General features: G+C 37.6%; 1 protein-coding gene across 2 annotated transcripts in view; it reads right to left on the bottom strand.

Annotated features, from left to right (window-relative positions):
* Positions 1–27,390, bottom strand: part of LIN7A (lin-7 homolog A, crumbs cell polarity complex component) — a 212,543-nt gene that overhangs the window by 112,021 nt on the left and 73,132 nt on the right. The window contains exon 1 of one of the 2 annotated variants that reach the window (XM_057742108.1): positions 11,102–11,393. The exons of the other annotated variant lie outside the window; for it this stretch is intronic. Within the exon in view, the coding sequence (XP_057598091.1) occupies positions 11,102–11,183 (82 nt within the window). The 5' untranslated portion in view covers positions 11,184–11,393. Of the gene's footprint in view, positions 1–11,101; positions 11,394–27,390 lie in introns of those variants that run through there. 2 annotated transcript variants of the gene reach the window in all.

Here is a 27,390-nt window from a genome sequence, read left to right as displayed (position 1 = left end):
GCCTCCTACCTGTCTGTCTGCTCTTTGAAGCCTTTGCAAGCACCTCTGTGTCTGCCATCCCTTACAAGTCTTAGTCCCTCAAGGCTTGTTACAGACCCTGTTACAGACCTATGCACTTGCTCTCCACAGTGCAGCATAGTGATTAAGCTCAAGGCTTCAATATAAACCAGCCTGAGTTCCAATCCCTTCATTTCCTTTATTTAGCGTCTTTCTGCCTCAGTTCCCGCATCTTCAAAATACTAATAGCACCTGCCTCAGAGATTTGTTTTCAGGACTAATTGAAATGAAATATGAAGTGAAATGTGAAACATGAAAAACAATGCCTGGCATGGAGTACATGCTCAATATGTGTGAGCTGTTACTATAATACTCAAACTATGTTATCATAAATTATCTGTTTCATGTCTGCCTTCCCTGGACTGCATGCTCTACCCCTAACCTTTGACTCAGTACCTGGCACATGGTAGATTCTCATTCACTTTTCCTTGCATGGCTAAGTAAAAGAAGAACCAAAGGAATGTATTACCATATATAAAGTGGGCGTCATTATTCCTATGTTAAGAATGAAAGAAATAGAATGTGTAGAGAGTGAGCAGTATTCTAAGCTTCCATAGACAGTAAGTGGCAGAATTGCAATTCAAATCCATATCTGTCTGAATCTGAAGCTTGTGCACTTTTCATTTATTGTGCTGGGAAAAACACATGCCCTGGGGAGAAAGGGTGGGGAATAATCAATCAGTGTTGAACGCTTACTATGGACTTGGCAGTGTTCTAAGCATTTGCATGTGTTTTCTCAGTTAATTTTTACAGTAATCTTAAGAGACAGAGACTATTATTATTTTCAATTTTATAGATGAAAAGTAAAGGGCAGAGAGAAGATATTAACAGGCCAAGTTACAAGCTAAGGAAGAGGCAGGCATAGATATAGGATTTGAACCCAGACATCTGGATCCAGAGCTCACACCCCTGACTGGCATGTGTATGCCTCTCTCAGCATCATGTGATGCTTTACAATTAAACAGCAATAAACAACAGGCAAAAAGTCACTCTTGGTTTTATTTTCCCCAGTCAGCTGTTTAATATGCTTTTGATATCTGCATATAAATAGAATAAAATAAAAACCCTGAACATCTACATAAACTCTTGTCCCTGTCTTTAACACTTACTGAATCTTAAAGTCCATCTGTAACAACTTTTCCAATTTGTCATTCAAGTTTTGCCTGTACTTTTCCAGTAATCCAGTAATAGGATGTTCACGAATTCCCGGAAGGCACCCATTCTAATTTTGCGCAGAATAAATGTAGGGAACTTCTTCTTGAATAAGAAGTCTGTCATCTTGTATCCTTTGCTGACTTACCTAGTTCTAACCCCTGAAGCTATGCAGCATTTGAAAAAAAAAAACAAAAAAACCAAACCCACTAATTTATTCAGCATACATTTGAGCACTTATCTTTCAGGCAATGGGTACACAAAGATGCATTTAAATAACTTATGTTGTTAGAGTGACAGCAGTATAACAGAAAAAAAATCTATATTGTGTGGTAAGTGCTCTAGTACAATTATGAAACATAATGTTATAGAAGCATCAAGAAAGAAGTGATTTGAGGAAAGAGTGAGCTGGCAAATTACATATTTATACAGGAAACTTTTTGCTTTGACCTCCAGGCATCTCCAAATGCTTCCTGCTTCTACAGCATACCAAAATAATCACGGTCTCTGTCTCTTAGTATGGCTTGAAGGTAACAAACATTATCTGTCCCTGCCCCCTGACAGTAGGGTGGGAGTACAACTGACCCTTCATATCTGGGGGTTCAGCATCCAGGGATTAACTAATCGCAGATGGATGGTTGCTTGAATCTGCAGATGCAGAACAAATGACCGCTCGTACCACACGTTTTTATATAAGGGACTTGAGCATCCTCAGATTTTGTTATCTGCAGGGTGTATCTGCAGGGTGTCCTAGAACCAATATCTAGCAGATATCGAAGGATGCCTTCCTTGACTTTGAGGACTCAGGGAAGAAATAATTACCATTATTAAGTGGTTTCCATGTGTCAGGACACATGCATGTATTAACTCATTTAAGGTTCGTTGACCTCATGAGGTCACTGCTATTTTTAACATTTCCCATTTCACAGATAAGAAAACTGAGATTTAAAACAGTCTAGTAACATTGGAAGTTACAGAGCTAGTAAATGCAAAAGGTAGGATTCAAACTCAGGCAGGCTGCCTCTGGCGTGCATGTTTTAAGCTCTCTCTGCCCAGGACTGAATCATGATGGCTTGACTGAGGTATAGGGCCTGTCTGAGGTTTTGAAGGTGGTGGAGTGGAGTCCAGTGGGACAGTGTTCACTGGGCAGCAGAACCAAGGGCAATGAATAGCCAGTGCTGGCTCCCTTTTTGGTGAATGAATGAAGACAATATTCATTTTCACTAAATTTTATCTCTTTTATTGTAACCTGCCCAAGCTAAGTAAAATTTTACTTATTTTGATTTATTTATTTTTTAAGATTTTGGCAAATAACTTTTATTGAAAAACAACATGACACTCATTATACTTTTTAAAATATCTAAATTGGTGAGCTTAACTGGCTATTAAACTTAAACATTATATATATTTTTAACTTGGAATTGTTGCTATTGTATCCCGGGTTTTTCTCTATTCAGTATAGGAAATTGATTTGGCAGTGAATAATAGATATGACCTTTAAACTTTCTTTATAGATTTGTTATATATATATGTATTGTTTAAGTTGAAGTATAGTTAATTTACAATGCTGTGTTAGTTTCTGGTGTATAGCAAAGTGATTCAGTTATACCATATTCTTTTCCATTATAGTTCATTACAAGATATTGAACATAGCTCCCTGTGCTCTACAGCAGGTCCTTGTTGTTTACCTATTCTGTATATAGTAGTTTGTGTTTGCTAATCCCAAACTCCAAGCTAGGTATAATTTTAGAATATTGATTTGATTGGCCAAATTAGTTGCTATTCTTCTTAGCACTATGTCACTTATAAAAAATCTTCTATGGCACTCATCCAAAATATTGGTAACAATGTTGAATAGGACTGAGAACCGAACTGCCTTGGAAAAGTGTTTCAACCACTAGAAATCCAAGAGGTTTCAACCACTAGAAATCCAAGAGTGCAATCGTCCACTTCACAGACCTCACACTTTCCACAATGCTTCTATGAAAGCTGTGATGTCATGAGTATATAGTATAGCTATGGCACACAACTGAAATCTGAAAAAAACCCTATTCTTAGTGATCCCATGTAGGCTCTGTGGGATCACCACTTTTCTTTTTTAAGAGCCAATATCACATTCTTCTATTAATATGCCTTAGATTTTTCTGCTAGGAGGCAACAAGTAGATTAGTCTGTAGTTTCCCCAAACATCTTTAACACCTTTTTGGAAGCCAGGATATTTGTTCATCAGCAATTACTGCTCTTTTGACAAGTTCTCTCAAAAATCACTTCCAGCATTCTCTCAGCCATATTCCCAAATTCAATACTGTTAAATAGGCTCAACTGCGATTTGATGGAGTTTTTCCCCCATGTAACTTGGGGGTTTAAATTTTATTGCCATTCTGTGATTCCCATTAGTCTATCCTTTTTCCTTTTTTAGTAAAAGATGATTCTTTGATAGAAGAAAAGACAGATTTCATACTGAAATATCATTAACTATCACCACACTAGTCAAGTAAACAAAAATAGCATAACCAGTTGGACTTGGAATAGTTACTGTGTTTCCAGAGGAAATTACCACCAGTTTAAATTAGAAGCCCTTGTTTTCTGTCCAAGACAGATACTGAGTATAATTCAAATACTATCTGCATGTAAGTTTCAATTCTACATAACTTTTTTCAAGTAATCTTTGGGCTTATTCACATTTAATAGATAAGTCTTCAAAGTCAGCTAGCGCATTACTTACTAAAACTCAGTCATGGAGGGGAAAAAAAACAACTTCTTTTATCACCTAGACCAGAAGTAAAGCATTGATGTAATCAACATGACTTTAAGGTTGTGTTCACATTTGCCAACCCAGGGTGATTTCAAATTAAATCCATTCTAACTTGTTTATCAGGACATAGCTCTATCATTCATCCATTTGTGGTTAAAAGGAAAAAAAAAGTAAGACAGTATAGCTTATGTGTGTGTGTTGGGTGGGAGGGATTCTGCCAAGCCCTCCTTTTCTTTTCTTTTCTTTTCTTTTTCTTTTAACCTTTTCAGTTGCATTCTGGCATTAACTTGCCTGGTTCAATCAGCTAAATTAAGACAGCAGGTGGATGCAAACAATGGAAGTAGGGCTACAAGGACAAGGATCAGCACCAGCACCTCACATCCATTCTTGGCCCTGGAGAGCATTCCACTGTCAGGTCTGCTATACACACACAAAGCAAAGTGATAAAGTAAGACAGCCACTGGTTTTACATTATTGTAGGTTGGAAGGCTTTTTTTTTTTTTTAAGCATTAAGAATGACTCCATGATAGCTAGTCCAACTAAGTCAATTTTATTCATTCATTTATTCAATCAATATTAAGAGTGTGCCAACTACGTGCCAGACAATGTGTTGAGCTCTATGTGAACAAATCCAGCATAGTCTCTGACCTGATGAAGACTATATCCTAATACACAGGAGTCACAGCTAAGTGAAGAATACTCTCCAAGTGGTATTGGCTTTGTACCTATAATAGCATCCCTAAAACTCAGTGTACATATCTTCCCATTTGATACTACTCTATGAATGTTCTCTTTTTCCTACTAAATAGATAAGCCCTAGCTGTGATCCTGAAAAAACACCCCAAACACAAAAGCATTGCTTTCATAAATGACCAGAGCACACCAAATACATCTCAGAGCTTGGATGGCTGACACACCAAACTGGAAGATACTCACCAGATTTCTATTTCTTTTTATGAAAGTTCAATCATTAATTTTTCAATTTCAATTTTAAAACTGTGTATAAAACTCTTATTAAATGGAAAATACCTTTTTCAATAATCAAGACTTTTTAGAAATTTGGTTCCTTCTCTTTGCAACTTTTCACTATCAAGCAAAAAGGAAAAAGTGAATATGACACGATTCTGACTCCTGGAAAATATTCTGTAACTACAGTGCAAAAAGAAACTCAAATATTGATGTGCAAAAAAATTCAATAAAAAATATTTTTTAAGTGTTTAGTGAAGCTTATGGAAAACATGAAAAAGAAAGCAAATACTTAATGTTTGTAGATGTAAAAAAGGCAGCTGATGTAAAAAGTCTTTAAGACAAGAGCCATAAAATATAGTCAGCCCCTCTCTTTCCTCCCGACCACAACTATCAGGGTATACAAGTTTAAAACAACATAAAGACCAGCTTAATTTTTACTTTCCTTCTTCCTTAATCTCTCCTCATGCTAAAAAATAAATGGATATAAAACAGAGAGAGAGAGAAGAGGAAAACCCCTTTGGACTGTGAACAAAAGCAATTTTCAGGCAAGTACAGATTTTATAAAAACTGGTGAATATAGCTGATTAGAAAAGCTATAGGCTGCCCAAGGCTTGAATTGGGAAATACGTAAAGTAATAAGCTCCACTTGCCTTGAAAAGGGAAAAGGAAAGAGAGAAAATTTTTAATGTATCACAAATTCTATGAAAAGTGTGGCACTCATGGGACTTCCATTTGCATTCCACTTTTGCACTCATGTTTTTTTTTCATAAGGTTGAAACCCACAAAATAAAAGCACTTGGTTTTATATTAGAATTTTTAAAGACAAAAGTTTTAATTTTTTAAAAGGAAAACGCATCAGAATTTGTTTAATCAATATTTTAGATTACAGCTTATTTTAGAATCCAAGAAATCAAGATTTACATTTACATTTTTGCAATGTATTCAAGTTGAATTTAACTCACAGAAAAGTTCGGTGGCTGTGACACCAGCATTTTATTTTATACAGGTGCCTAAATGCAGACTGTAAACTACTGATCATGTTATAAGCAAAGTCTCAAGTATTTAAAATTACACAGTTTCAATTACTCCAAGAAATTATTCTAATTATCCATTTTTCTCTAAGAGTTGATTTTGAGTCTTCTTTATAAGTCATGTAAAGACTTCCTTAAAAGTCATAATATGTTTAAAAAAGCCATTCTGCTTAAAATCAGGGTGAAAAGATAAGCAGAAGTAACATTTTAAAGAATTCCATTGTATTATCTTTTCTGACCTTGAGATGGAAGGTGAAGGAGAGTTGGATCTACTGGACTTAAGTGCCTAAATCCATGCAGTTTTTAATACAGTGAAGTATTCCTATGTTCTTTGTTATGATGGTACTAAGTATCATGGATTGCACCTTGCTTTGTTCCCTTGATTTTAGCTGAAGGTCATTCCTGGTTGTAGAGATTAAAATCTGGGCAAAGGTGTAGGGAAGAACTTCGCTGAACATTTTAAATTCTGGAAGGGATGATTCCACACTAATCTCCTTATCAGTATCTTCTCTTTGCCACAAGGGTAAATTACAGTTACTATTTTCTACAACACAGTCTAATATAAAATATTACACTGAAAATGAATATATCTCATATTATGACCACTTGGGTTCAACAAGCAGATCTATGCATAGTGACAAGTAAGTTGCAATGCTCAAGATACCTTTAAAAATCTAATTATAATATATAGTGTTTTAGTCTAGCAATAAGAAACAAAAAGTTGAGATTTTCTTGGTTTACTTATAACCAAATATCTACCCCAAATGCATACTTAGAGTGTTGTTATTTCTTGGTAATTTTTCTTTTCAATCATTTGATTGGTTATGGATGTATTAATGGGATGGTAGCCAAGCTGTACGTGTGGAACTGCTTTTTCATGTATTCTTCCCTTAACCCATAATGCTTTTCCTAAGGAACTTATTAATACATCAGAACTCAGATTAAATTTTACTTTCTCAGTGAGTCTTCTTTGACCAAAATCATTTAACTAGGTCGTTCCCCATTATTCTCTATCCTCCTGTCATGTTTATTGTTTTCAGATCACTCCACATTTTCAACTAATCTAAAATCCTAATTATAAACTACGTCATCTGGCCCCTGGCCACCAATTCACAAATCCCATTTTTTGCCACTCTTCCCTGTGCTCACATTTTCACGCTGACTTTCTCGATGCTCCCAGGATGCACACGTGAGGTCCTTCTCCAGAGCACATTCTTCCAGATATCTGCAAAGTTTGCTTCCTCACTTTCCTCAGGTCTCTTCTCCAATGTCACCAACACAGTGGAAAGGGCCTTCCCTGCCTATCATGTTTCAAAGAGCAGCCCATTACTCTCTTTGATTCAGTCATAGTTTTTCTCAACTCACACTTACAGTTGTGCAACTATGTGTTCAGTGTGTGGTTCTCCCATTAGTATGTAAACTCCATTAGGCTTTATCTACTTTGTTCATTAGGACCACCACATTGCTTAAAACAGTGCTTGCCAAGAGACTGTTTAAATTGTTGAAAGAATGAATGAATTCCTTACTGATTATGTTTCCCCCACTAGGCTCCTAAGGATCATAAAAGCAGAAGCTTTGTCTCTGGCATTCCTGTTGCATCTTGTATATAGTAGGTGATAAATGAATATTTATTGAGTGAATAAATGAATGAATGAATTGTGTGTGTGTGTGTGTGTGTGTGTGTGTGTTTAATTTCTTTTCCTCCTTAGGCTCTAATTACCATGAAGACTATGTGGTAGTCTGTTTAGCTCACCAGTATACAGCAATCCCACAGTAGGGTCTGACTTGCGGTAGGCACTCAATAAGTAATCCTAAGGACTGGGACCAGAGTGAACAGGAACCTGCTGTGACCATAGCCACCATATGCCCCCAAAGAGTTAATCTGAGGTCTTCGTGGTAGATGGAAAGGAGTTTGGGATATACACAGAGCAGTGAAAACTTGAAGCCACCCTGTTTGTCCTTTCAGGGGCCAGCCGGATTCTGGCAAAGGCTTGCTTCGCACTCAAGACCCAGGAAGCTAGAACAGACTTCTGAGTTTCTTACTTGCAGATAATATCTTTTGAACTCTGGGAGGGGTCAGTCTAAATTTCAAGCCATAACTTTGAGTTGTTTGCTTAAAACCTCTGCCCTGAAGATTCCAGGAGAATCGGTTGATAATGCCAAAGGGCATCAAACAAGATAAATTAGATTTTAGCATAAAATCTCCCACTAACTAGTACAGCAGCTTTGAAAACATCTTTTAGCATTGCTTCTTTCATGTTTTTCATCTCAAAAATGAAGATGCCAGAAAAGAACCAGCAGAATACATATGGATTATGTATGCAGGTTTGGTTGATGAGATGTCCTTGGGAGGCTTTATGAAGCATCTTCTTTCTTTTCTCTCATTTGCCCACCTGCCACAATCCCCCTTGGTTAATAATCACAGCTTAGTGAGCTATGGTTGCTGATGGAAATCTGTCAAGTGCATTAAGAACCACTGGCCTCTGTTCTCCCTACCATTCTTCCCAGGGGCAAAATGTTGTGAGTCTATGAGCTGTAACTCTGTTCACTATGAAACCCCTATTTTAACAGCGCTTAAGTCATTGCGATCCTTAGTTCACTTATACAAATTTACATTAATTTTGTGGTCAGGGACTACGGCAGGCACTGAGAACACAAAGATGAATTTAGAAATGGTCTCTTCCCTCATTGAAGGAGTTCCATTCAATGAGGAGATAGATGCAACAGAGTTTGAGAAATGCTTTGATGAGGTCAAAGTAGTGGGTGACCTCAAAGCACATCAAAGGATACCTGGAAGAGGTGGGAGAGGAAGTGATTTGCAAAATCTTCCAGTAGGTGACCAGAAACTGAGTCCTAATTTTAATTCATTGAATTCTAGACTTAAAGCTGCACAGCGTCAGAATCATTTAATCTAAACTCCTTATGTGCCACAGAGGAAAACTGATGCCCAAAGAGGCTAACCAACTCCTCCAAAGTAAGTATCAGAGTTACAACTGGGAGCAGGGTAAGCATTATTGGGCTCTCTCTTTTAGGAGATTTTTATTTTTTTCTAGGGAAATTTTCATGAGTTTATTTCATCAATCTAATGATGTAATTAATCAATTAATCATATTTTAATAATCTAGAGAGGAAATTATTAATATGCATTGACTTCATGCACATTAATGATGCCAATAACCCACCATCTGTAAATTATAGACCTCGCAGTGATCTGCTGGTGAATTGATTCAGGTACATTCACAGTCTCACCCATCCTGCCTCTTGAACTACTTATTCCATGAACCTAATCATAACTGGGAAGGACAGGTACAGTCTGGCTGTGAGCAAGAACAAACTTTAAGAAGAGATCTTAGTTTGATTGCACTTCCTCTCCACAACTAATCCAGGCATTTAAGGTAAGACCCCCAAAGTGAAATGTTTTTAGTAGTGGTACTATGTAAAATTGCTCAGGTGTGCAATTTTCTCGGAGTTTGTTTGCTTGTTTGTTTTCTCTCCTAATGCAGTCGTTTTACTTGGGATGTTTAAAGACTGTGATTTAGGAATGGGACAATATAAGATCTCATTACATTAAAACAGAAATACTTGGGAAATCCATAATTTCTAATAGCTTGCCATCTGCTTGGTTCTTAGAGGCAATGGATTTATCCTGCTTAGTGCAGATGATGATACTGGGGAGAAATCATGGATTATGCAATGGATTTCTGACCTTTTAAACTATTGTTATTAATTTACTAGCTTGCAAACCAACATTTTCTCCCAACATAAAATCATTTTTTTTTAATCTTTAGGCTCCTACCCCAAGTAAGGTTGCTATGGGCACCACACAAGATCCGTTCTGGCGCCAAGAGATTGCGTTAAAGTCACCCACAATCTCTCCAAATTAAAAACCTCCTAAGTTTGCACTGGCTTTTACACTGTACTTGCAGCAGGATGCTCTTTTGCCTTGACCCACGGTCCAGTTTAATCCGCTAGAAAGAATATTTTTAGAGGCACATCGGACTAAATCATTTTCATATGAGCACACTATTTCCAAATGGCCGCCCAGGGTCCTAAATCCGGCCGCTGCGGACCAGGACAAGCAGGTGTCCTCCGCTGCAGAGCCGTGAGCCTCCAGCGCATTCATAACTTGGACGTTGGAAGCCAGAAAGGAAACTCGAACACCCAAGGACAGGTACATAACCCCGCACCAATGCACCGGAGAGGCCGCGATCGCAGCGGAGGATTCCATCCTTAGGCTTGGGGAGATCCTGAGAAGGAAGCAAACACTGCTTCCCCAGTCAAGTCAGAGAACAGGACGCACAGGGTCGCAGGTCAAAAGTTGAATCGCAATCCAGCCTGAGCTGCGTCCCAGCGCCTTCCGCAGCCCGGGCACGGCGGTGGCACCGGGCTGGGAGAGAACGAGGCTGGCTGGGGCAGGAGAAACTGTGAGTTGCCACCGCCAGAGAGCCGCCGGTGGCGGGGGCAGACGCGACCCCTGCCGCCTTCGAAGCGCGAAGCCCGGGAGAGCCGGGCGCGGCGGCCGCCCCGCTGCGCCCCCGGCCCCGGCACGGCTGCCCGCGCTCCGCGTTGCCCTTTCGGCCCAGGGCAGCTCCCCGCCGCGGCAACCCAGCCGCCGTGCGCCCCGGCACAGGCCACCCGGGGTTCGCCTTGCCTGCCCCCGGGCGGCTACCCGGGCACCCGCAGCCGGACCGACCCTCGCCGCCCAGAGCCGGGACAAACTTCCTTCCTCCCCGGTCTCCGGCTGCAGAAGCCCTCGCTCGGCACGGCAAGATTCCTCCTGGCCCCTCACCAACCCCAAGCCCCGGGCGGGCGCCTAGCGGTCCCAGCGCCTCCGCTCCAACAAAGCCGGCGGCCCGGAGGCGACCCGGCGAGGGGCTGGGAGTGGCGGCGGGGGCGCCAGAGCCAGGCGAAGGCACCCCTGGGCCGGGCGAGTGCAGCGTGAAGGGGCAGCGGGGACGTGGCGGGCAGAGAAAGGGGAAGAAAGTATCCTGCTCTCGGCGCGAAAGCCTTCTTGGCTCGTCCTCGCTGCCCTGGCTCCCGCTGCCCGAGCGCGTCCGGCGGTCCCGGTGGGAGTTGGCGGGGCCAGAGGGGGAGGCAGAGGGGACTCAGCGGCCTGGCGGGCGAGCCTCTCCCTTACCTCTGTCCAGAGTGAGCGGCTGGACCACTGTCAATGTCGCCATGTCTGCCGTGGGAGCCGAAGTGACGCTCGGCTTCAGCATCAGCAACCGCTTGTAGTGAGAAAAAGAGGAGGAGATTGGGGGCGGGGTGGAGAGGGAAGACGGAAAGGAGCGGGAGGAGGGGGGAAGGAGGGAAGGTGGTGGTGGTGGAGGAAAAGAAAGCTTGGGTGGGTTGGCAGCCAGATGGAGACGCAACTGTTCCCCGGCGGGCAGACCTTCAGATGCGGCGTGAAGCGGAGCAGGTATCGGAGAGCGAATACATCGCTGGCTCTGGGAAGGAAGGCTCTGCCCTAGAACTTTGCTATTCCACCCCAAGGACCGTTGGATGGGTGTAGCTAGTGTGTTGCTTTCTTTCAACTTTCCACTCAAATAAAATGGTCAGAGTGTACGTGCGTTTGGGGGGAGGGAGAAGAATGAAAAGGAGGGATAGAGGGGAGGGAGGCAGAGATGATTTTTTTCGGATTAAGAGAATTTGTCAACCCATTAATCCCATCCCCTAGAGAGAAAATGCTTCTAGTTCAGGAATGTTGGGGTTTAACTGTAGTTGCTGTTAATTTCTGTTAAAAGTTTATTTTGGAATGTTGACTTTTACCAGTACACCAGATAACTGACTTAAAGCCAGAGTTCCATCACTAGGTCTCCATTAAGGACCTGAGTATATTGCCTAGAAAATAACTTATCTTACAGGCAAACTTCTTAATAATGGTTTTAAATTAAAAATCACAAAGACAAAAAAATTAAAAACACAAAGAGACGTTTCTAGCACTAAGTTTGAAAAACACGTCCCTAGCACTTTGCCACTTGCTGATTAATTAACATATGTGACAGGAATTGAACTAGGCCGTGGCCCAAGTCAATACAGTCCCTACCTTCCAGTAGCCTGGAATCTAGAGGGAGATGATGTTTTTAAAAGGGTGACTTTAGAGTCAGTTGATTAAGATTCAGTTACTAGAACCTTCAAATATTGGCTGTGACCCTTTCACCCCAACAGACCTTTTTCACTGTCTTGCCACTGTAGGGACTCTCATTGTTTCTGATCAAGAATTAAGAGGCATATAGAAATTTTGTGTAAGCAGAATGGTGATGACTATGGGTTCAGGATTGGAAATGGGAAAGCTGCCTCTATCACCTTCCCTATGACAGAGCAGAATTGTTTTGGCTAGTAATATACTCCTGAAGACAGGCACTCTTTTACAGCAAAACATTTGCATAAAATCTACGTCATTGTCTTCTGATTACAATATGGATGGTTTCTGAAGACCTTTCCCATCTCATGGTTTACATTTGAAAAAAAACTAACAAGATTTCACCAGTGATTTGAGAAAGTCAAAGATGATTGGCCAAACACCTAACAGACCTTAAATACATACTGAAAATAATAGTCCAGCATGCCTATATTTTCATTTACTGTTTAGAAAGAACCTGATCTTGAAATTCAAGTTAGTTATGTGCTCTCCAGAAATCATATAATCTCTCACTGATCCCTAGTTTCTTCATGTAGGACTGTCAGACAAGGGCATTTGTAATCTTCAATCTCACTGAGATTCTGTAAAATGAGGGAACTAATTCTTCCCTGCAATCTCACTGAGGTTTGTGAGGGTCTGGTGAGATCACGCACATGTATGTGCTTTGAAAACAGTAAAGTATATACAAATATATTCAAACAACAAACATCCATCCCACCTGAACTGTATGGCAAGCACTCTGCTAGGCGCTGGCCGTGCAAAGATTAATCAGACATGGCCCTTTTTCTAGACAGTGCTTGGTACCAGTTGGGAGACAAATAATGAGCAGGATGTGAGAATACCAGCAAGATCTGAGCAAGAATGAGAGCAGTAAGTGCTCTAAGCACCGTAGAAAGGAAGTGCTGTGTGAGAGAGGAAGAAGCAATAATTTTGGTTGATTATCATTATTCACATCCCCTACATCAAACAACAGAAAGAAGTTGAATTGTGGACAATAACAACAGAGTATGTTCCAAGGCTTTGCACAAAATATCGAACCTCATTCAATAACTGAGGATGAAAAGAACATACAAATCCCTTGGCCACTAATGTTCTTAACAACATACTTTATTATGAATATGTATTTGAGTGGCTTGATTCATAAATCTAAAAGCCATAATTTCAACACAAATCCCACATTGTGAAGTCCATGAAGGTAGGCTTTTTGTCTTTCTGTTTCCTGATGTATCCTCAGCACCAAACATTTAATAGCATGTTTCTGGATTTATGCTTTGAGCTCCCTAATTGAAAATTTACTCTTCCATTCTCCCTCTACCATGTTGACTCTGTAGGGTTTTTGTAAGGATTGAAAAAGAGAGGAAGAGAAAGCACAAATCACCATATATTTGTTAGTTATTATTTCTAGTAATGGCAAGTTCAATGCCTTTAGCGTATGTCTGCACAGGTGTAGGAAATGAATAATAAACAATTTATTATCTGTTAGATTTTGTTTTTTTTAATGAAGGATGAATAAGTTACTACTGTCCCTAATAATATTTGTGAATTTCTATTTGAGACATGCAGAAACATAAGAAAATATTCTTAATCTATTCTATTGCTTTGGTAGATATGACCATACTTAGGTCTCTTGAATAACTGCCTGGACCACTCCTGTACCAACCATTGTTTCATCAAGGTCAATATACCTGGTCTATTCATATGTGTGTTGCTTTGCTGGTTGTGTGTGGTTTTTTTTTAAGACTCATTCTTTTTTTTTTTTTAATTTTTATTTATTTATTTATTTATTTATTTATTTATTTATTTATTTATTTTATTGGCTGTGTTGGGTCTTCATTGCTGCACACGGGCTTTCTCTAGTTGTGGTGAGCAGGGGGCTACTCTTCCTAGTGGTGTGCGGGCTTCTCATTGCGGTGGCCTCTCTTGTTGCAGAGCATGGGCTCTAGGTGCATGGGCTTCAGTAGTTGCGGCACATGGGCTTAATAGTTGTGGCTCACGGGCTCTAGAGCGCAGGCTCAATAGTTGTGGTGCACGGGCTTAGTTGCTCTGCGGCATGTGGGATCTTCCTGGGGCAGGGATTGAAACTGTGTCCCCTGCATTGGCAGGCAGATTCTTACCCACTGTGCCACCTAGGAAGTCCCCTGGTTGTGTATTAATCAGGGAATTGTTAAAAACACCTGTGATTATACTTTTAGCTATTTGGTTACACAATCAGTGCAATTTTTCATTAAATAATATATAGTAATTTACTTCAGTGGCACCTTTATTTTCAATGAAATTCATTAATTCAGAAATACTTATTGAATACTTTATATGTGCCAGGCTTGGAGCTAGACTGGTTTATCTTTTCAGCCCAGAGAATTAGGTATTGTTATCCCATTTTATAGATAAGTAAACTGAAACTCAGAGAGGTTAAGCAACTTGCTTGAAAATAGTAGCACCTGTATTCAAGAACCCCTGTGCTTTCCACTGAGAAACACACTTCATCTTGCATTATTCAAGATTTAGTGATTTCAGCCTTTTATTTCAGAGTTCCATATGTGAGTGTGTATACATATACACATATATATACATATATCCTTTCTCTTTTTTGTTATGCTTGAGATATACTCAAGAGAGAAATACATGGAGGAAATTTAGGTCAAAGGAGGAAAGAGCTACGATACCGGTTGTATTTTATATAAATACAGGTTAATATTAAAATGACTACCTACTTTGAATATAAAATCTGTTCTTGTTAAAAAACTCATTCAAAGTTACGTTAAGGTCTGTTTCACTTAATTGAATCTTCGTGAATTATATGACAAAAATCAAGAGAAGGTTTGCATAAAGCATTAGCATACCAAGAAAATGTGTTTAGTTAGATTATAAATGGAGTATAATAAGCACAGTTTCATATGAGGAAAATAGCACCTTCAAACTGGAATTCTTTCAGCCTTGGGTGTTAGAAATTATTTCTGACTGATTCAAGATATCACGTTATCTTCTTTAATTCTCACAGCTTTGTCAAAATAGCACTAGATTAAGATGAAGTACCAACCTATACTTTGGAATCTAAATGTTAGTGGTTTATTTGAATAATCATAGAGAATCTTACTATATTTATTCTGTCAGAGTTTTTTTAAACTGAGTGGCAGATATGTTCATGGTAAAATATCTGAATCTTAGACTTGTTTTAATAACTACTTATCTGTCTTCATTCAACAAATACTGTACTTACTATATCCTAGACACTGTTCCACGCACTGGGATATTGCAGTGAACAAGAAAAGGCCCTGTTCTCACTTGGCTTATATTCTATGTGGGAGAGAAAGACAATAAACAAACTAAGAAACAATCAAGAAAGAGATGAATTAGTGACTATGTGCTGTGCAAAGAATGAATAATTTGAGGACTGCATTGAGTCTAGAATAATGTCAGGATTACAAAAGACAGAGATAAGGGAAAAGGCCATTCTGAGAAGCAGGAGAGAAAAGCCAGCGATGGGAGAGCAGACATGGTGTGTATTTGGGCAAAATAGGCAGTTCAATTTGGAGCATAAGAAAAACAAGCCTAAAGAGGGCCACTGAGAGTCAGGTTGTGAAAGATAATGTAATTAACAGAAATGTAATGAACCTTTCATGAATTCCTTTGTGCCCATCATACAATGAAATAAACAAAGACTATCCAGGCTAAGAAAAAAAATTGTGTTGTAGCATCTGCATTAAAAATTACTAACATTAGAATGAAATAGTTACTAATTCAGTGTTGGATGTTAGAAAATTGAAGATGAAATAAAAGTATAAAGTGTTGATTTTAATTATTTTTCAATTCTTTCAAAAGAAATTTTTAAAAATTCTGAAAGAATTCTGAAATCTGAATAGTTAATCCTCACTTGCAGGGTCTTATCTGCATTATTTTGCATTACCAGTTATCATGCAAATAATAAATATAATAATTAATATTTGCTCTGATTCTGCCATAGGCAATAGCACATATAATAAGTGCAAAGTCTTTCTGGTAATAGGATGTTTTATTTATGCTTATTTAATTCATAGAATATAATATGATGTTTTTGTTTCATTTTGAAATGAACATTTTTCTATTTTCACAGTTAGAAGTTATGACTGATCTTTTATAATGAAATTTAAATCCAAAGCTTACAATTTTCTTCTTTTTCTTTATGCACCCCAACCTCATATTTTACACCACTGGGAAAGCCTAATAGATGCAAGAGAGGCAAGATAAAATGACTTTTAAAAGTGATACTGAGGACTTCCCTGGTGGCACAGTGATTAAGAATATGTCTGCCAGTGCAGGGGACACAGGTTTGAGCCCTGGTCCAGGAAGATTCCCACATGCTGCAGAGCAACAAAGCCCGTGTGCCACAACTACTGAGCCTGTGCTCTGGAGCCCGAGAGCCACAACTATTGAGCCCGTGTGCCACAACTACTGAAGCTCGTGCCCCTAGAGTCCATGCTCCGCGACAAGAGAAGCCAGGCTCAATGAGAAGCCCTCACACTGCATCGAAGAGTAGCCCCTGCTCTCTGCAACTGGAGACAGCCCCCACAGCAACAAAGACCCAACGCAGCCAATAAATAAAATAAATTTTTTTAAAAAGTGATACTTGGACTCATCTCTTTCTCTCATCTACTCAGGAGATATTTCTGAACTTTTAGAACCCACAAACTTTAATGGTTTTTTAAACATATTTTTCTTACCATTCCATTTTAAGAAATTTTAATATATTAAATTAAGTCTACAATTATGCTTTTATCCAACAAGTGTCTATGATGCACCTGCTACTGTATATGCTAGACACTGTTCTATGTTCAGTGGTAAACATGGAGGGAGGGCCTTTCTTTATGGAGCTTAGTGTTTATGAAGGAAACAGATAAAATACAAATAAACAATAAATCAGATAATCTCAGGTAGTAGTTAAGAACCACAGTGATATGCTGAAGCCTGTTCACACTGTTATGCAAGACCCAATTATGTGCATCTTACCCCAACATCACTTTTCATGACATCATGCTGGTATCTTTAGACTGGCCATGGTGGGAGTATTTCACCATGGATATTGGCAAATACTACATATGGAAACTTTCTTTTTCCTCCAGAAAGCTAGTTGTTAAATGTTTACCAGCACACCACAAAGTCCACAAAGAAAATAAAATAGAAAGTTGTGATGAAATATGCAGCAGGGAGCAGGCAACATTAGAATGATCAGAAAATGTCACACTGTATTGAATAGAAAATTTTAATAAATAACATATCTACCCTGTATTTGATGGAGTACTGACTAGGATGCTGGACCTGGGATGGAGTTAGAAGAAATGAGACATTCATGTTATTTTTGAGGAATTACAAAATATTTGGAAAGGAAATAGATGGAAAGGCATAGAGTTAATTACACAATGATGTATCAACAAGAATAAGTGATAACATAAATTTGTATATGTTAAAGGCATACACAGTAAATGTCCAGATTCTTTGAATGCTTTCTGGAGGCAGTTTACATTCACTTTTAAAGGAGACTTGGAGATATTTTCTTTCCTGTATGTGGATAATAAAATGTCACACCTTTGAGGAGGAAAGCTACTCTTTGCAATTTTGAATCAAAAGATTGCTAACCAAGTGGACCAGGATATTCTGTGGGATTTCATGAGAACTAAAGAAAAGGAGGGATGTGGTTATTATAATTGGGTGCCTATGTTGCTAGAGAATCTTACCATAATGATGAGAGAACTCTATTGCCTTGATCCTTAAAAAGGACACTAAGGATGTTCAAGGCTTATTTGTTTGTTTCAGACTTTAGCTTTATTTAAAATATGGTTTAAATGGCTTTTTCCTCAATTCCTGAATTTCATTTTTTTTCTTAATCCTGCCAAACTTATTTCTCTTGAATTCTGGTACAATGGAACTAATTAGGACTATTAGAAAGAAACAGATGAAAAGGGCATCTTCAGATTCTTCCCAGATCGTGACACAGAACAGTAATTGAGGCAGTAACAGAATTTACTGTAGGTGCGTTGAGGGCCATACTGCCAGTAATTAACAAGTTTGAGAGCAAAATGCAACATTAGCATGGACAGCACATTCAGGAGAGAGTTATAAACTCTTGTTTTTATCCTCCAATGCTCTAAAGCAAAAATTACTACAATTTTAATTGGTCTGCATTTAAATATGATATTCCTTAGGCTCAACCCGAAGCATAAAGTATAATATCTTTTTCCTAAAACTTCTCAGTGGGGTCAAATTATGCTTTTCTTAAACTAAGTGCCTCATTCTCTGCTTCTCTGCCTTCCCTGCTTTTCTGGTCCTTGATGAACTCTTATCCCCTTGCTCGTGTAGGTGGATGTTTCTGATGCTTTTTGTCTTATTGTGCCATTCCCGAGTCCACAGCTATGCAAGATAGATTCACGACCTGAAATACAGTATCTCTGAGAAATTTCCTCTTTCACCGATTTCTTAATTTTACTTCTTGCTCAAATCATTTACTTGCATAATAAATACAATTATGATTTTATTTTGGTTTCTTGAGGATTTAACTAGAATAAAAACTCAAAAAAATAAGGCAAATGAAAAATGTTTTACCTCTAAATATCTTCAGGTTCCTGTCACCTCAAATTTTGCATAGATCAGTAGTGGCAAATCAAGCCAAACAGAAATTTTTGTCTAGACCCCAAATCAAAGCAATCTCAAATAAATTGAGAAAGTAAGCAAATCTCTGCCATTTTTAACCTACGACCAGCAAGTAAACTATTAAGTCTTTTATATAATTCATATATTATATTTTCTTTTTAACGAGGAATTTTGTTTTGAAATGTTAAGCGTAAGACAATGCACATGGAAAACAATTCTCAGTGGGTATTACAAAAGCATACCACAAGTAACCCAATATTAACAGCGATTTTTTTTGTGTATCTTCTTTCAGAAATTATACATACATACACATATATATGTATATACACACAAATGTGTGTTCACACACCTTTTTAAAAACTCGAGTAGCCTTATACACCATATTTTACACCTTGATTATTTTATCTAGTGGTATTTTCATATCAATACATTATATATGTAAAATTCCTCTTAACTCCTTCAAAAAATCCCATTGAAACCTTCTCTTCCAGATGAACTTCCTGGTTGTTTCTAGGTTTTTCCTATCTTAAACAGTGTTAGGAATGAAAATCTTTCTTGTTTATGTCATCTTTATGAGCATGAGTTTCACACAGTTATAGCTGTGTACTTCTGTATAACCCAGTGCTAATGTGGCCCTTTTCAATGATATGTTCTCACCCTATAATACCTGCGGCCATTTTATTCCTGTTTCATTGTATGCAGTCTATCCCATGCCCATTGATACCTCTTATCTATAGAATTGTCATATTTAATTGAAATTCTAAAACCTAAAGTGCCTAAGTGACTGAAAAAGACTATTTGCCATAGACTGATGACCATTTTTATCTTCAAAATATGTGGAATGATGCACCACCAAGCAATCCAGTAAAGCAATGATGACCGCCGCAATTTTCAGCTGAGAAGCCCACAGTATATATGTCTAAAGCAAGTTAAAAAATAAAAGCTTTAAAAAATCCACTTTTGGATATTTTTTTTTTTTTGAAGATTTTATTTCCACCAAACGAAATGAGAGAGGAACACAATGAAAACACAAGAAGGTGTTTAAGTCCCTTATTTTTTCAAATTAACACATTGATTCACTAATCAGAGAAAACTCTAAGTAGAATTTAAAATGAGATACTATTCTCATTAAATGTCATTACTAGCTAGTATTCAAAAGAATATTTAAATGTTAATGCATGTAGTGCTCTCTACTGTTCTTATCTTTATTGCAACTACACTCTGCATCAAGTTTGTATATACGTAAGGTCATGAAAATTGTCTCTGTCCCAAAAGACTACTAGTATTTTTTTTAAAATTTCTATTTGATGTCTACTTTTAAGTGTGTGTGTGTGCGTGTGTGTGTGTTTGCACGGACACACAAAATTCATTTTTGAGTTTCCATACTGGAGTCAGTTTTGAACTCTGCAAATGAATTGTTGGCATACGTCACCACAGTTTGGTAATACAGAGATATTACAAAAGATGGATACATAGTTTTAATGCAAGGCATAATGTTTTCCAGCACAGGTAATAGGCAGTGGCAGCATCTAAGGTGCTTGCTTTTCCTGATCCCTGGAGAAGACAAGTGAAGGCCTCCTAGGAGGGGAATGGGTGGCTCTGTGTATTCAGCGATTTAAAGGGGACAGTGACCACCATCATGAGCTCTTCTCTTTTTTTTTTCCATTTCTCTACCTCTCCTTCTTGTACCATTCCTCAAATATTTAAAAACTCAACTTAGTGGTACTTTTTTTAAAGCTTAAGAGGAAAATTTTATTGCCAGTAGTTTTGAAGGCCATTTGCTTCAGAAGTGTGTGTTTGTGTGTGTGAGAGAGAGAGACAGAGAGACAGAGAGAGAGAGAATACATTCATTCATTCATTCATTATATAGTTTCATGTCAAGTGTCTATTATGCACCAAGCACTGTGCAATGAAGATAAAGCAGTATGCAAGATCACCAGTACCCTACTGGAATTATTGGTATCTGTGGAATTATTTCTCAATGAAGATAGTTACAGATGCTATTAAGGGAAGTACATGGTACAATGAGCATCTACAACCTAAATCAATGTGGGGGATTCAGAAATGACTTCTTCAAAAATGGAACATTAATGGTTGTTTAAAGAGAGACTTGAGCATGTTTAAATACTAGACACTGTTTAGTGTCCTCAGTTCCTTCTTAGAGCACAGAACTGATTTAAAAAGTTATCTTTTCCATCATTACTGCCTGATTGAGTTACATGAATGGAAGGGACACTCATTACTCTGGGGAACTTCCTGGCCAGGATTTTTCAATATGGTCATCATTTGCCTAAAGCAATACATACCAGTCCTATATTTATTACTAACGTTTAGTAAATTGTATTAGGCCTACGAAAATATTTGTTTGAAGCTGATTTCTATTTTTAATGACTATTTGATATTACTTAGTAAACACCCACACATGCTCTTACTGTATTTGGTCTGAATAGAGAGAAAGCAACTTAATTCTAAAAGACAGCATTGAGGGGCTTCCCTGGTGGCTCACTGGTTGGGAGTTCACCTGCCAATGCAGGGGACACAGGTTCGAGCCCTGGTCTGGGAAGATCCCACATGCCACGGAGCAACTAAGCCCATGTGCCACAACTACTGGGTCTGCGCGCTAGAGTCCATGAGCCACTGCTACTGAAGCCCGTGCGTCTAGAGCCCGTGCTCCACAAGAGAAGCCACAGCAACGAGAAGCCCACGCACCACAGCAAAGAGTAGCCCCAGCTCACTGTAACTAGAGAAAGCCCGCCCGCAGCAACAAAGACCCAGTGCAGCCAAAAAATAAAAATCAATAAATAAAATAGATAAATTTATAAAAAAATAAAAAATAAAAGACAGCATTGATATTGACATATATATTATTGAACAAGCTGCATCCACACAAATGTGCTCCCCCAGAGTCAAAATAAAATATAATGATATTTTTGAGCCATAAAGGATGTTAAAGAACATCAAGTGTAACCAACAGTGGAAAATGAGGTCCAGAGAGATTATATCAACTGCCCAACTTTTCCTAGCTAGTGAGGAACAGGGCTCAGACTGAAACCCGAGTGACAATCAGTTCAGTGCTTTTTATAGTACACTATATTATCACACTAGGGTGTACATTTCATGAGCAGAGCAACAACGTCTGGTTTACCACTGTATATTCGTTGCTTGGCATAAAACCAATGCTCAATAAATACTAGTGAATAAAAGAATACTATGATGATGGGTGATGCCTTAGAGGGCCAGGACAGGGAGGGCGGGAGGGAGTTGCGGGAGGGAGGGGATATGGGGATATATGTATAAATACAACTGATTCACTTTGGTGTACCTCAAAAGTCGGTACAAGAGTGTAAAGCAATTATATTCCAATAAAGAGCTTAAAAAAAATACTAGTGAGTAGAATAGTCATTTTTCCTAAAGGATAAACTTCATTTTAAATGCATTTTACAATGAAAAATTAGTTCACCATGTTTATTGATTGCTTAATTTGTATAAGGTATTTGCTCCACTATATTCTGTGGAGATTTACAAGAAAAGGATAAATAAAATGTGACCCCCTGCCCTACAGGGACATATAGCCTCCATCATTATCTTTGGAATAAGGCAAGGCTTGATAAATGTTGATAAAGGCCACAAGATCAAAATATATGAACAAAGAATTACATGGAACATGGTAGGCGTCAGGAAAGACATGGCATTTATGCTGGGTGTTTAAAAACAGAAGGATTTTTTAGGTGGAGATAGAGCTGAACAGACATTTCAGTTGAACTGAACAGAATGTGTAAATGTATGCCTCAGGAAGCAATGGTATGTATGTTATTACTGAAACAGTAAAACTTGACTGGAACATGGAAGACGTGAAGGAAGTAGCAAAATATTAAGATTAGAAAGAAGATGGTAGGGAAGGGTAATGGCAGGTACCATGGAGGGCTTTGGAAGTCACTCAAAAAAATTTAGAATTTATTCAGAAGGCCATTAAAGCTTTCTGAGTAGGAAGATGACATGAGGTTCTTCTTGAAATAGTATATTAAAATTTATTATAGAAAAATGATTACAAATTTTAAATAGATAGAGTAGCAGAAAGGCAAAACTATCCATTATCAACGCATGATGTTGTAGTCACATATGAAGAGAACAGACCCATTTTGAGGTCACACAGACAGGCTTTCCCACCAAACTATAGCTTGGTTGATTGGTCGGATAGCACTCAATGCCATTTTCTTTATTGTCCATCATGGAAGATATGAAAAAACATTACTTTTTTGAAGACTTTTGACTCTGTCAGTATAAGTATTGCTAGTATACAAAGGAAAAGTAAGCAGTGGCCAAAGTTTGAAATTCTGAGGACTCAAGATTTCTTAACACCTCACATCTTCCCTAAAATGTCACTGTATATATCCCCCCAAACTCTTTACTCTTTTTGTGAACTCCTACTCACTGTAGTAGTTTATCTTATCTCCAGGTAGTATAAAAAGAACAATGAAATAACAGGAAAAAATATGAGAGATTTTGTTATGGATAGGATATAATGAAAATACTGCTATTACATAGATACTAAGATATTCATTAGGATAGGTTTTAGGGAATTATTGAGGAAACTTTTTCATTCCAAGGTAAGTTTTGAAATAATTATAATATATATTCACTCAGTTGAAATGTTTTGAGGAAAACGAACTAGATGAGGACAGAGAGTAGCTACAGAGATTTAAATGATAGTGCCTATACTGGGTCATTTATTTCAGTTCTAATTATTATTATCACCAGTTTTAAAATCAGAGACAAGGCCTGAAGAAAAAAGTGGAACACGTTACTGAGGCTGTAGAAATTATATTATCAGGTGGGAGGTATCTTCCTTTCCTTACCTTAAGTCTTTATGTGGACAACATTCCCACCCTAGATTTTCAGCATCATAATGTGTTAGTACATGGTAACTGGCATTTTTATTCAGACTACTGGTCATGTGAAACAAAGATTCATATGTGTGTAAGACATATTTTAACCATAGATAGGAGATTTTAATCTTTCACTTTTATTTGAGGTGTATATAAATGTTATAGATCTTAAGACAAAGTATCCACATTTGGTGTCAGTGGAACTTTCACAGTAGGAGATGAGATAAAATATTTAGGGAATAGGAGAGATGGTAAATGAGCAAGTTAACAATTTTGTGTTATGTGCAGCTCATAACTGTAGCTCTGTGAAGAGCTCCCACTGAGTCAATGGGAGGTGTGGGTGGAGGTTAGCACCAGGTTAATTGTTGCATTCAACATCGTTCAGGAGCAAAAGTGGAGATAAAATTGCAGCATTTATATTTCCGCCCTTCAATTTTCCCTCATCTCTATACTTGTTGTATTTTCTCCACTTATTTATATCCCATGTCTGGATATTTTCCTCCCTTGACTCTTTGGGTTATTAAAGAGATATAGTACATAAAGTTGACTTTGAAGGCCTTTTAAAAATAAAGAAAATGCTATTCATCTATTCATTTTCAATATAGAGTTGGAAATATAGTTCCTTGAAAAATATTACCAAGTAATCTGATTGGAAAATAGCTTTTGTGAGGGAAGAGGTATTTTACTACATGTCTCCCCGGCATACTACGGATTGTGGTATATCATCAATGCTAAGCCTGCAGGTAATTTTAATTATCACCTGACAGGTCATTTTTCTCTTTTAGTAGTTTTCTAGTCCTTTGGGATTCACCTACTCAATGACTATTAGTTTCTTCTATGTAAGGAAAGACCCTCTGACTTCAAATATGCAGCTTCAATAATTTGGCTTTCATATTCTCTGAGCCCTCATCTTCACAATGTGATTTAGATCTGCATTATAGTATAATAATGTGTCAAGGATACTACTGCCTAACTATCACCAACTCCAGGGAGAAATTCTCTTTAAATTTGAGACTTTAAATTATTATCAATATTTTTTCACTACTCTGTTGATTTAGAAAGTTAATATTTGTACAAATTAAAGAATGCCTGTATTTTGCTTCTTGTCTTCTTAAGTATTAATATTATTTTATTCTTCTCATTCTTCAAATTTGCCACTTCTGTGTTTGCTTTTATGTTCATCCCTTTTACCAATATTAACACTGCCTTTCCAAGTTTTTATTTTTTTGAGACATTCCATTGCTAAATTTGGAAAGCATTTACCCAAATCCTGAGGGAACTGAAGGTAGCAGAAAGAAATATAAACAACATTTTGTGGACTGTAAGTTGTCATGCTTATTAAATGCAAAAATCCCTTTTAAAGAGGAGCAAACAAAACTTGCTTTTCTTTTGTGTCTTCACATTTCAAAGACAGCTCTGAAACACAACTTTCCATCAAGTTACAAATTTTATTGCATAGTTTAGTGAAACAAACAAACTAAATTTGTAAGCTTTGGTCCCCATATGTGTATACATAAAAAAAATTATCATTACCTTGTTTACTCCACAACTGAAGTTTTTTGACAGAAAAGGTCTATTTTGACTTTTTTTAAAATCACTTAAAATTGTCTTTTAATTTTTACAAACCTGAGTTCATTCTATGGTAGAAAGGCTTATATAATTATATTTGTTTCACAGGCTTATTGGTAATTTTTCTTTTTCTTTTACATTGCATAGAAACCATGAGTCATATATTCATTTTCCTGGATATACAAAATACAAGTTTGTTACAAAATTTAAACAAATTAAATATGTTAAGATGTCTTTCTAAAACTTGGCAATACCTCCATCAGATGAGATCTTCTCAGATGGACATTACTTTATTGCATTGAGGGACTGTGACTGTATTTCCTCCAAAATGAGATGTAGGTTGAATTTCTTCATCGTTTTTGGCCTGGAATCTCTACTTTCTACAGGATTCATTTAATAACATTCTGGTATTACTCATGACTTAGAAATTTTTATTTGGACACAATAGAATTTGGGCATCAAACTTGTCTATTTCTACTTGTGATACTGGAACAGTTTAGAAGTTAAAATCCAGGAATTTTTATTAAGAACATTTTAAATGTAGAAATATAAAAACAGAATATAGACAACTGCAATTGATTCCCCCAGCTTGATAACAGATGGACATTTTTAGAACTAAACACATTATTTTTATTATCAGTAAAAGAAAGTATTGTGATGACAAACAAATGCATTTACCAAATTCAAATGAAAGTCTTATAATTCTTATCTTGTACCAGAAATTTATCTGAGTTCTAAAATATTAATATGAATACGTAATTTCTTGCATTTAACATTTTTCTGTGGTTTCAGGCAAAAGATTCAGTTCCATTGATCAACACAGGGCATGTTTCTAAGAGTTAAACCAATACTGAAAAATGTGAACGCTCCTTCTTTTTTTAAAGGGCATAAGCTGAACATGGACAAGACCAAGTTTGAGTTTTGTTTCCTTTTGTCCACACACCTAAAATATAGTAGTGAATGAATAATGGATAGATGGAAAGAAGGAAGAGAAAGAAGAAAGGGACAAATGAATAAAAAGTGATTAAAAGTTGTCTGAAAAGGCAACGCCGCTAACAAAAATATATTTCTAAGTATTTATTTTATATATTAAATTTTATATACTAACTGCAATACAGCAAGTAGACTAGTGTTACCTAAAAACTTCTGCGCCCTAATGAATAGATAAGTTATCTGTAATTGGCATATCCCAGCACCCTGTTAGGGAGCACTGACTTCTACTTACATTGCAGTTGCTTCACAGGCTGGCTATGATTTTGCAAATTACAGTGAGATTGCTTCTTCCTAAGGTTAAGTTCTAAAGTCAGCTAGTAAGGCAAAAATTGCCCTTGAAAAACCCCTTCTATCATCTATAAAACCCTTATATAGTAATTCTTAAGTGCATTAACATTTTAGGAGTACTGTGCTAAGCTTAAGTCAAAACAAAGTTGAAACCCTCAGGAGTGAGTGACTCAGTGCTCAGTGAGAGGATGGCTTCAAGGTTAAAAGTCCTTGCTTTGAAATCAGTCTGCTGACTTTGATTCCTAGATCCAATGATTAGAACCTGTGTGACCTTCGCTAAATGACAATATTTCTTGCTCTGTTTCCACATCTGTAAAACTGGATTATAATGGTACCTATGGAATAGGTTGTTGTGAAGGTCAAATGAGATAATCTGTGTAAACTGTTTGAAACAGTGTCTGGCATGAAGTAAGCGTGTTTACTGTTCTTTGTGACTTTATGACAAGTATAAAATTCCTAACAGAGAACAAATGATGGATGAGAATTATAAAATGTTTCTGTTTGCCTGAACGATTTACTCCATTCTGTTTTAATAAGTCAGCCTCTGTAAACTTAATGAATATAAATAAATTGTGTCTTAGAAGGAGGTTAACAAGATAAAGTGTCACTGGCACACAGTAGGCAACGCTTACTGGCTTTTAATCTAAATCCTGCATGTGAACAGTTGGACATGCATAGCATTCTTGGAAAAGATAAGGAGATGACCTTGACTGCTTACATCTATCTTTCCATACTGTCAGTACCTGTTGAGGCCCCAGTGAACAGGAATCAGTCTCATGCACTTAGACATTAAATGAGTTAGGTTCCAACTCCCACTCAAAAGTTGTGTTCCTATAACTCCACTGCACTAAGACATACCAGTTCCCTCCTGCATAAATTTTTCTCAGCTACCTGGCCAAAAAACCTCCCCTACCGTTACACCTGGCC

The sequence above is a fragment of the Hippopotamus amphibius genome, chromosome 7 (genome assembly GCF_030028045.1).
Source record: "Hippopotamus amphibius kiboko isolate mHipAmp2 chromosome 7, mHipAmp2.hap2, whole genome shotgun sequence".
NCBI classification, from domain to species: domain Eukaryota; kingdom Metazoa; phylum Chordata; class Mammalia; order Artiodactyla; family Hippopotamidae; genus Hippopotamus; species Hippopotamus amphibius.
This window is presented reverse-complemented; position numbering and strand designations above follow the sequence as displayed.